The following is a 12,190-nucleotide window of genomic DNA, read 5'->3' as shown; positions in this document are numbered from 1 at the left end:
GATCGCGCGGCCTTGACACGATCGGCGTTGGGTGCAGGGTCGAGGACTCACGGGACGGTCGTTGCATTTTCAGTTGGAGAAGGAGGCTGTGGCCCGTAGCTGGAGAGAGAGTGGAGTAGAGAAGCGTGCAAGAGTGGAATCGACGAAGCTCCCGTTCGCAGGAAGGAGTAAGCTCGAAGGAAGGGAGAGGAGGAGGAGGTCAGCCGTTTATTGAACGAAGCGTACGTGCGAGCGAGAGAGCGCGCGACACGCGAGCCGAGGAGAAGCGAGAGAGACAGTCGGCGGGAGAGATAGAGATGGAGAGAGAAATGGCCCCCACCCACGGCCACGAGGAAATAGAGGGGCGCTATAAAGAGTATGCCTATAGCCCTGTACCAGCGAGTTCCACTTCAGCGCTGTACGATTCAACCGCCCTTGGAAAATATCCTGAGACTGGTGCCGGTTCACCTAAATATCGTATCAACGGTGTCCAGAAGTGTCGTGTTGCAGAAATGACGGAGAAGGGTTCGACGATACTTCAATACGCCGCCGCGGCTGCGGGTAAGTTGCAACCCCTTTCACTAAATTAACCGGTCGACGGGTCTACAGGGGGGTTTTAGCTTCGCGAGAGGCTCGGGACTCGATCTCATCCGCGGCGAGTTTTCGTGAGAACGGGACCGGGTGCCGGGCCACCTTCGCTTGGCACGGGCTTGCGTTTTCGCGCGCAGCCACGCGACGTTGCGCGCGGTTGGGGTCGTTGAATCGTATCGTGAAAATTGATCGCTGGGATGCAACTCTCGGAATATCAATATTTATTTTTTCTTTTTAATTCCCCAGGGGAATTAAAAGTTCGGGTGTCGATATGCAGTCGTGTACACGCTGTGGCAGAATTGGGAAATTTTTCACCGGTACAGGTGTTAGTAATCGCCTGGGCGGGATCGAGGTACAGGAGCGTGTAACGCCGCGGTGAAAAGGGGTACGTTGGACGGGGAAGTTTGGCGAAGTTAGTGGCAGTTTGGAAATTGAAATTTCGAGTTCGATGAATTATGACCCCGTCGAGATCCACTTTGGGATTTGCGGATTCGCGCGGGATTAAGATAGATTTATTTTATAAGCCGTACTCGTATATACTCGTAGGTTTTAATAGATATTGGGGATGACTATTGATCTCGTAATGAAAATATTTATACGAAATGCAAGTATATATTTATCTAGTAAGTGCGAAATTGCCTAGAGGAAATTTACCGAACTATCGTGATTAATTAATCCTGCGAACATCGATGATATCGCGATGATGCTCGTTTGTGCGATACGGATTAGATAAATACTTCGACTTGCCACATGCAACGGTAAGCTGTAGAAAATAAATTATATAATACTTTCCACGCGATTCGCACGGAACTGAGCGAAATTACACTGATCGGTTTCCACCAGATTTTCCAACCGATTCTCTATCGATCCAAGGATCTTTCAAGGTTACGGTTCGTCATATTTCGTCGAATGGAAAAAAAAGAATGTTATTATCAACGCGAGATTGTCCGTTGGATTAACATCGTAATGACATAACTACAATCGCGTTTCTCCGTGATAAGGCAAGAACGGCTTTTCGAATAGAATTACCGTGATTTTCAGCGAGGTCGTATAGTCAAACGTAGGATGAAAGATGATATTAATTTAAGAAATTGGGATAACGAAACTGGATAATAACACGCTACTTCTTATTACCTCTTCCTTCGGGCAATACAAGTTCAAACAAATTGTACCGTAATTAATTTATTACCCCGTGATAACCACGTGTGTCGTGACACGGGACGATTCCCCGTGGCAGGAGACAAAAATCGAAACATTTTTACAATCGGCGTAATTTTACCGAAAAATTTGCGTACGGTCGACTATAAGTAAACGAAACGGTTTTTCGATCCCCGATCCCCGATGCGAACGTATATCGAAAAATAAATCGACATTGGTAGTGGACAAATTGCAGTTATCGCGATTAAACAGGCGAGTTTCTGACATAATTGCTGACGTTCGATGATAACAACGCATCAAGTATACCGAATCGTTCATATCGGCGGACAAACAAAAATTGTCGACGTGCGCATGCGCGATAAACATGGAGGCGATGTAAACAAGACGATCGCGCGGTCTTTCTCGTCGCGTGGGTTCTAAAATCGATTTGGCTCGAAACGCGCGGACTCGAACGTCCTGGCATCGAGAGATTCGATTAGAATGTACGCGAGGTTACAATGGAGACACATGCGTCTATATTCCGCATCGCGTGTCCTTTCGAGGGGTTTACAGCTATTTGGAGGTAATTAAGATAACGTAGAGTTAAGTGGATCGCGAGTAATAGGTGTTAGTATGACTTACGATGGATTAGGATGCTTCTACTTCTGAATTGTCGGTGGATCTTGATGGCTCGTGGGGATGTAGAATAAGGGATTATGGATGCTCGAAATTGGTCCATCCTCGTTGATATGAATTTTTTCTTTTTTTTTCCGTCCGTTGAAAATGAACGATTGCACTGTGTGTATTCCGTGTAAAATTGCACCGTAGAATGGTATTTGAATTTAACAGTCATATATAGCACAAATTACGAATAAACAGAACCGTATGAGTCATCAATCTTGGGCGTCGATCATCGCAGACTTGGTTCGATGCCATTGACCAATTAATCCGGCGCGCATTATTAACGAGAATTACACAATAACAATTTGCAATCGAATCGAGAGCGATAAGGCTGTGACTCTACAACTGTCGACACTCGACGCCCTCTTATATGTCTAAACCATTACGGATCACACGCGATCGAAAATTTACGAGATGTATATACGAATGGGTACAGCATCGTGCGGAGAGTTTATTAATAATCCGAAACGTTTATCGAAAGTATACTGACACGAGCGAAGTCGTCCATTTCGTCGAGCTATTTCCGGTAACCTCGTGTCACGAGTATCGATTCCGAATGTCTCCTCTAATTAACCTGTGTATTAACTCGCGAAGCTTTATCACAAACGAACCTGGCCCTTTGTTTCATGATCCGTTCCTATGTTTCTCCACGCTTTGTCCCCCTGTCGAGAACGTAATCGTGCGTGTAGGAGGATAGAGGTTCTCTTGAAATTGCATCGTTCGTGGTGTCACTCGTGTAAATATGGGTTCCCAATCGACTACCGTTGATAGGGAGACACAGCGCCACCAATGGACCGCGGTTCGGTCGGGAATCGAACGAAATCGGGAATGGCCGCAACGATTGTCGAAGCGAACGAGATTTTGCTGCACGAAACGATAAATTACACTGCAGCCACGTTTCGTGTCGCGAATAAGATAACGTTGCGCGTGACCGAACGGTGACACCTGTATTTTTCATGCATCAAACCGACAGGGACACCTGTACGACGAATTTTTCGCGTTCCTGTAAATTCACCGTGCTCGTATCCCGGCGGCCGGTCCAATTTAACGGAACGTCTGTCTGCGTCGCGAACCAATCGTTTTCGATCTCGAGATCGAATATTTCACCGTGACGATGTCGTATCCTTTTCGCGTTTTCGAATACGAAACGGTAGCTCGAAGCAGCCTGCCTTTTCTTCACACACTTCCTACACTTTCTTTCTTACTCGCATATCACGTCGAACAATGCCATCCACCCACACTCTCCCAAACAATGGTCTCGTGCACATGGTTCAGAGTCCAACAGCCACTCGAGAGCGGAGCACCGTCGGTACATTGGCGAAGACTAATTATTGGCTTCCCGTAATCTAAGCTATCCACCTCGACCATCCACAGAGGATTAATTTTCTTTCTTGCTTCACACTTCCATTTTTCCTTTCGCCGATATCCCAACGAATACCGTTCTAAATATAGTCGAATCTAACCTCTGCGAACTTGTTTCTCTCTGTCCACGCGACCCGACGAAGTTATTCGGTGACGATCACGAACGAGAAAAATAGAGATAAAGAAAGGTGAACCTTGAATAGCGGCGAACGAGAAGAGTGAAAATCGGCACGCCGTCACCGAAAATAACACGGTTTATCTTTAACACGACACATCGGTGACAGGTTTCGTTACGATCGAATTGCGTCGCGCGACTAAACGAGGGGAACGGAGGAAATGAAACGGGGATGGAGGGGGAAGCGTTAAGACGACGTCGATGCGGAAACGGAACAAAGTAGGAATCGGAATCGTACGTCAATTCGTGAAATATGCCCATGTGGTACGAGGTACCTCGTGTTTCGAATCGACCCGTTTCGCTCTGCGATCTGTCTCGAATATTTGCGACGATCAAAGAACGCAGAGGCCTCTGTGAGTCTCCGAAAAGAGACCGGTTAACGCTATGGACGAAATGCTATCTCGAAAGGCGGGAACCTGCATCGAGGTACTCCGTGTACAAACAGAGGAACGATCGAAATGGACTTTGTTCGTGAAATGCGATTCACGTGACAAAGGGAAGTAGTTGCAGGAATTTTCTGAACGCTTCGAATCGATTTTCTTCTCCGAGTTTTATCTCGAAAGAAATTACGTTAACGCGTTTCACGATGGGAATATAGCTAAGGGGATAAATTTTAAAAGGTTTAAGATCAAAGTTACGTCGTTAAACTTTTTCTCAGTAGACTGGTGGTAATAAGAGTATAAAACTCGAGAATTCCTTTTACGTTTTTAAATATCGTACATCTTTTTTTCGCCCGAAGAGGTTACGTACGTAGAAATTTTGCTAGAGTTAGTGTAAATGGCGTATGTCGAAAGGGAGGCTTACCTTGAAAGAAGCGTGCCAATGAAATTCATCGTTCCAATTTCTTTCGCTAAATTCCTTTGACGCAGTCGTCTACTCGAGTCGAAAAACTAACTCCGAGAGAAAACAGACCGCTTAAAATTCCCTTTCTCGAACTTATTTCTTGGATCAACAGTTTTCACGCTTTTTTACCCATTGACCCAGGGCTGTTGGAATTACCGCGAGTTATCGCGTTACTTGGAGGAGTTTCGTTTATTCGAATTCCATTTGCGAGTATTTCAGAATGAAGCTTCCGTTTGACGCTGAAAAGCAATTGGAAAGTGAACTGTTTGAAACGAATTGGATTTCCTCGGGATGTAAAATCGAGGAAAAGGAAATTCTGCGAAGAAACGTATGAGGGAGGGAATTGTTTAGAGTTGCACGTATCAAATGACTAAATTGCCTTGTTGTTGTGACTAATAAGGATGTAATAGATGATCTGACGATCTATACAGACCCAGATTCAATTTGGTAGATACCGGATGCACGTTATTTAATATTCGCCACGTTCGACGACACTGATCTCTCCTCGCGATTATGGCTCTCACGTATTACAGTGTCCTCCACTGCCTCCATCAGGCTTCTTGTCATCGATCCATCGATACGCGATCCTTAAACGCTTCTGCTCCCAGGCAGAAATTTGCATACGAGGGCCAAACTTACAACGATATCTCGAATATTTCTATATTAAAAAAATCCCCGATAAATTCCCCTAGAATCCTAGATTATCCCTTGGAATGCCAGCGGGAACTTTTCGAGTAAAAGTGGATTTAAATGTGACAAACGAGCGTTTTTTACGCGTGGGAAATAATGGACGAGGGTGGGTTTGGCAGCTGACAGTGCCCGATTCGTAGAAATTTGTTCAGATATAAAAGTTCCCGCTGATGGATAACAGCGTCGAGGGAGACGAATGCTCTACAAGGAATTCTACATATGCGTGAACGAAAGATCGAACGTGGAATATGTTTCACGCGTGTGCCCTCGAGACCGGCACCGGTTATTCCATCCACGTAAATGTTTCAAGTACTTACACTCGGTGTTAAGTCGGCATTGCGACACCGTTTCCTATTTCTCCTTCCCTGCGTCCGTTCCACGCACCGTGACAAGGGCATTTCGCGGATTTGAAAATTGGAAAAGCTAAAAATCAAGGATTCCTCGTTCCACCGGTATCTCGCCGCGTATATCTCGAGACGCGCGTCCTTCGTCTCGACGAACTCGTTAAATTTCGCCATCGCTGCTGGGACGAAGTGGCCGTTAAAGTAATTGCCTTCTGCAACGATTTGCATTTCGTTGGCAGGTCTCGCGGGATTCGGGCCTTACGCGGAATCGGTTGTCAATGAACGAACGTTCGATTACGTCAACCGAGCCTGGTTGCGACAGAGAATTTTTCCTCGATCTTGGCCGCGTGCTTTCGCTTTTACACATCGTACAATCGAGCATTCGAGATAATGCATTATCGCAGATTAACCGGCAGCGTGCGACGGAAAAATCGGCTGGTCGGATTCTTTCGCTTTGTCTAACTACCGGTCGATTCTGTGCGATCGGCGTTGAAAGTATGACTATTTACCACGACGATTCGTCGGAATCGATGATACCATTGGCTCGATAACGACGTAATTGCAGGTGCCACAGATAATACTGCGGTTACAAAGAAGTACTCACTTGCGTAACCGTTAATCGGAATAAACACGGTTCTATTTATTCAAACTTTATTTCACCCGGCAAACATTAGTGGTTGGAAAGTGTGGCACGATTATGCTCGAAGAATTGCAAATAAGTTTAATTTACAACGCCTACCAGGAAGCTACCATTCGTCATCGTCGGAAAACTGTATCAAAACGCCTCTAATCGGATTCACCGAGGAAAGTTGCGACCCACGATGCATGAAAGTTTCGATTACACAAACTTTCCACTTGCTCCCCTAAGTTCTAGAGATTAGCTTCGATTCCAGTTGCCCACGCGTGCCCTTTAGCTCGCCAAGTTACCCTTGCTTCCGAACTCGCGCAAAAATTTGCAGGTCCATGGAAAAGCGTGCAAACGCGTGTGCAGTGGGAAGAATGGCTGCCAGGAGAAGAGAGTTAGACGGAGTTACAAAGTCCACGACGATAGGCGGTCGAAAATGTTTGCAAATAGGAGCTTATCGCGAAATCTTAAGTACCGAATGAAGTCCCAACGCTTTTAACTCTGATTACTTCCGAATCTCGAAACGATCGAGGGTTTAGTATCTTATTATCTCGATGTTTTCGATAGATACGATAAGAGTCAGTCATTTTCATTCACCTTCAAATATTTCGTTCGCACGCGCCGCACATTATTCCTCTCTAACGACAGAAGACTTGCTCTTTCAATGCCAATTATCCATTCAATGCCTGTCTTTACTCGACCAGAGTGGGAACATAGTCGGAATATGTAACAGCTTATCGTGTCTCGAGGACTCGAATTTCAAATTTTGATGCCACGCTATTCTCGAGCATCACGAGTACCGACGTGTGACTCGGTCGAAGAAGACGAGAACGTTTCCTGCGAGAACGCAGAAGGAAACGAATAAGAAAAATGGCGCCACAGGCGACGTTCTTAGAAGTCCTCCAGAGTCGAAATCTTTCCCTCGCTAGTGACATGGATTAACGAGGTTTCGCTTGGCGATGGATGTCGAAATCGGGATCGAAAGAATTTCGTAACGAGCACTCGCGATGTCTGCATTCGATTTATACTGTCCCGACGTTCGGGTAATTAAGATACGCGAGCTAAAAATACCAAGACGCGATGCAAAAATATCGCGCGAATTCGGATAAATCGGCGACCTCTGAACTTGACGAAAAAATTTTGCGGAGTAAGCTTTATTTTGTCACACGAGGGAAAAAAAGGAGATATTTCTCAGATTGCCTCATTGCGGTGGCGAGAAAAATTTCCACGATAATCATGCTTCTGTTTGTAGTGATTCTCTCATTATTATCAGAGATTAATAACGCGATAAATGTAATGGCTATTATATGGTAGTTTTCCCGTGGTCTTCGATCTACCACGAGGATCGGGACTGGATTTTTATCATCTTCTTCTCGAGAAATCTGAAAGAACCGCTTTTCCTCGTAGGATGAATCTCTGCCGATAAATTGGCGAATTTTAGTACTATTTTTCACTTCGCGAATCGTTATCTGGTCGACCGAGGAACGATAAGATGAAATTGGCAAAAGGGGAAATGTCAATCGCAGACGGTTAGATAATTATTCGTTACTTATTTAACATTCGTTATCGAGTCTCATCCGATCGAGCCTCCGCGAGTAAAAATATTCGCGTTTCTTCGTGCTATGTCTACCGGCTGCTATGAAACGCGAGTGGAAGGAAAAACGGCGGAAAAAGAAAATAAAAATGGGATAACGCGCGAAGAATATTGCAAACGTGATGGTACGGCGACGATAAATTGATAATGACCTCGTGCATTGCATTTTAATCCGGCTCGATAAAAATGACAGCCTGGCCGGTGCCACCCACCGATGATGATGCTTTCCAGCGATATCCGATCGAGGTGCATCGCGTCACGGATGCTTTCTCTATCGCGAATTCATCGGAATTCATTGGAATTCATTCGAATTACCCGTGGCGGAAATTTCATAACGCAGCTGTTCGCGCCTCTCGTTTATTGGCCTATCGCGTTTCCTCGCAAATAAAAGTTCGCGGTGTTCCGTTTCGTCGCGACTAACGTTACTGGTCGGTATCGACCGTTGTACTTTCTCATTTTCTATCCACCCATTATCGCGAATACATTTTTAATCGAAAACAACACTCGTAATTCCCAGCTTTCCAATGCGAGAATTGGCCACTTTTCTAACAGCTGTCAGCAGCTTCCTGTTCTTTCCTCGACGTGCTTCGCGACTTTCTACAGCCGTTATTATTATTATTCCCGACTTTATCGGCTGTATAGTTCCTCGTTAGCTGAACGAGGAAGATGGGACGTAATAGCGTTGGGAAAATGATGAAAAAGGGAGAAGACACACAGAGCGGATTACAGGGAGCGGTCATTGAGCCGAAGGGATTCGCATTTTGTTTCCCGTGACACAACAGAGGTGACAGAGCCGATTCACACGATTCGTTCGTCTCATTGGCTCAATCGTTCATTACCGGTCTCGAGACACGGCACGACCGCGAATGTGCATCGAGTTATTCGCGTTGGGAATCGTTCAAGAAGCTGACAGCAGGCCCGTCACGATGAGAAACTTATCACTCGAGGGATGACTCTGACGCCATTTATTTTAACGCCGTAATAACGAATAAGGAACAACGACTAAATTAAAAATAATTGTACTCGATATATCGAAATGAAATAATTCCATTCGCACATTTCTCGCGAAAATGCAAGAGCATCAGCGAGCTCACAAAAATATACGAGAAGCTTCAAAGTTCTGCTTCCTTACAGGATTATCTGTCACTTCGGTACCAAGGACTAAATTAAAAATAATTACACGCGTTATATCGAAATGAAATAATTCTATTCGTACATTTTTCGCGTAAAAGCAAGAACGTCAGCGATCTCATAAAAATATAAGAGAAGCTTTAAAGTGCTGCTTCCATACTGGATTATCTGTCACTTCGGTAGCAAGGACTAAATTAAAAATAATTACACGCGTTATATCGAAATGAAATAATTCTATTCGTACATTTTTCGCGTAAAAGCAAGAGCGTCAACGATCTCATAAAAATATAAGAGAAGCTTTAAAGTGCTGCTTCTTTACAGGATTATTTTTCCATAAAATCTGTCCATAAAAATCAAAAATTGATTTTTAAAATATGGACGAATCTGGAACGAAGTAATACACAGAGGAAAAAGTCATAGAAACGTACAGACAGGAATTTAATTGATGTATCGTTTACGCAATTTACCGCGATAAATGATTTATAAACACGCTCTATCTCGAGGCGTAGAACCTATTACAAGAACGGTAGGAAGATCCATGAATCGGCAAATCGACGATAAGAAGCTCTATGGTAGCAGGAAAAATCGGAATATTCGTGTACCACTCGATTTCATATTCCTTTTCCCCGAAGAAATCCTTACCGATTATCTTCCCGCAATTGGAACACGTGACAATCGTCACGAGGTACTCCTGCCCAAGGTACTCTAGACTCGCGAAAAGAAGCGGTTTCTTTCGAATACACCGTGGAAGCACGTCGCACGACTCGGTGACGCAAGCATTCTCAAGTTCATGAAAATTCTTATCGACGCGGAAATTTCCTATGTTCGAAAACGTGGTTTCGAAGACGTCGTGGATGTCGATAGCCCTCCAACATGGCCGCCGCTGTTTCCCTCCGTTGGCGCGCGCCTATTCTACCGTCTCGGCATCTCGCCAACGATAACAATCTCGCCTAATCTCCGCAATTAACAACGACGCAATTCGTAGTACCCTTCGAGTGCCTCGCGACCGATAGATCGGCCGACAAATGCTCATTGTTCCGCTCGTTGCCATCGATAATGGTACCCTTGTCCCCCGAGTCACGGAGGAACGTTAAAAATCGACGCTGGACTTCGACGAATCGTCGATACAGCATTTTTCCGATCAAAACGAAGGGTTGACAAGGAAAAATCCGAGAAGCCACCCACTCTGCGTCTGGCATCCGTGTCGCGATACCAGAAGCTTGCGCAGCAATGATTCACGCGAGCGGTATCGCGACTATGGATACGACGAGCAAGGAAAAACAAGAAAAATCTTCAAGTGCACGATGATTTACTATAATCTGGAGTATCGTATAGATGCGATGTTTACGGAGGCACGTTTACATCTAGAAATAGGTACGATAACCATCCGTGTTTGCCGGATCGCAGATTTATTGCGTAGCCAATACGCGAGAGATTTATGACAGCGAGTTGCTTGTTGTCAACGTTCCATACACGGTAGTCATCGTTTCTGGCGAGTTTATCAACTGAAAAATTGAGGTTAGGTGGAAACGGGCGAAAGGAGATAGCGCGGAACGTGACGATTAAGAGGAAACGAATCGATAGCAAGGATTATTCTTTCTCCACTGTCATTCTTCTCCGCCATCGTGCTCGGTAGCTTCGAATTTTTCCTTCTTCCACACTTTTAACGATCGAACAGCTCGATAAAGCTTCGCGATAAGGTATCGCCGTTTAGCGAAATCGATGGAATTCTCGTCGAGTGCCTGCATAGTTGACAGCGATAGAAAATGGCCCCGCTGATGATAATTAGCGCGGAATTAGTCACAATTACTGGACAACTGTAGTTTATAGTCGAGTCTTCGTTCGAACTTTGTTTCTGTTTCGATGCAGTATTTGGGAATATGATAAAGTCAAAGGATCTTTATCCATTGGATCCACCCGTTCGTTTTCCCTGTGACAACGATAATTAATCGACTCGTTAATACGACAACCCCTTGTCATCGCTCCCTTGAAATGCTGCTCTGAAAGAATACCCGTCCCTCGAATTATGGTAATTAATCGGTGAAACCTTTTATTATTACGCTGGATTTAGATGGAACGATCGAACCGACCCAATTACGCGAGCTACAGAGGGGTCGTTTCCGATCAAAGGACTCGAGTTCTTTGCCGAGCATCGAGTCCACCTCTCTTCTATATTTTCCCTTTTTCAAACGAATCGATTCTCCTTTCGCTATCCCGCGGATAATTATTCCCAATAAGAGTATCGATGACTGCTTAGCAAAATTGGACAAGTTAATAGTCGAAGAAGTTACCGATCCTTTAACAAAGAAAAGGGGTAGAAAATACGTTCGTCGATGGTACTTCGCGTAGGAGGAATTCGATTTTTAATTTTTGCCATCCCCCTATCAAAAATTATTTTACAACGCGATTCGATGATACCCAATATTAGTATTCACCATTCGTCGTGAGAAGAATTAGATTTTTAATCTTTGCCATCCCCCTATCAAAAATAATTTTACAACGCGATTCGATGATTCCCAATGTTAGTATTCACCATTCGTCGTGAAAAAAATTCGATTTTTAATTTTTTCGTTCCCCCTATCGGCGAAAATAATTTTACAATGCGATTTGACGATTCCAAAAGTTAATATTCACTATTCGTCGTGAGAAGAATTCGATTTTTAATCTTTGCCATCTCCCTATCGGCAAAAATAATTTTACAAAGCGATTCGAGAATTTCCAATGTTAATATTTACCATTCGTTGTGAGAGGAATTCGATTTTTAATTCTCGCGATCCCCCCATCGGCGAAAATAATTTTACAACGCGATTCGAGGATTTCCAATGTTGAAATTTACTATTTGTCGTGGGAAGAATTCGATTTTTAATTTTTGCGATCCCCCCATCGCGGAAAATAATTTTACAACGCGATTCGACGATTTCTAATGTTGAAATTTACTATTTGTCGTGGGAAGAATTCGATTTTTAATTTTTGCAGTCCCCCCATCGCGGAAAATAATTTTACAACGCGATTCGACGATTTCTAATGTTGAAATTTAC

At 44.3% G+C, this 12,190-nt stretch overlaps 1 protein-coding gene across 2 annotated transcripts in view; it reads left to right on the top strand.

Moving 5' to 3' along the window:
* Window positions 1-308: 308 nt before the first annotated feature.
* LOC108546548 (facilitated trehalose transporter Tret1-2 homolog) overlaps window positions 309-12,190 on the top strand; it is a 34,528-nt gene continuing 22,646 nt past the window's right edge. For both annotated transcript variants that reach the window (XR_001890141.1, XM_017898702.1), the window contains exon 1: window positions 309-540. Coding sequence is in view for 1 of the 2 variants with exons in the window: in XM_017898702.1 (XP_017754191.1) it covers window positions 309-540 (232 nt within the window). In the remaining variant the exon portion in view is untranslated. The remainder of the gene's footprint in view (window positions 541-12,190) is intronic.

This window comes from Eufriesea mexicana, unplaced genomic scaffold (genome assembly GCF_001483705.2).
Source record: "Eufriesea mexicana isolate 0111107269 unplaced genomic scaffold, ASM148370v2 scaffold654, whole genome shotgun sequence".
In the NCBI taxonomy this organism is placed as follows: domain Eukaryota; kingdom Metazoa; phylum Arthropoda; class Insecta; order Hymenoptera; family Apidae; genus Eufriesea; species Eufriesea mexicana.
Note: the sequence above shows the minus strand (reverse complement) of the source record. Positions and strands in the feature narration are given on the sequence as shown.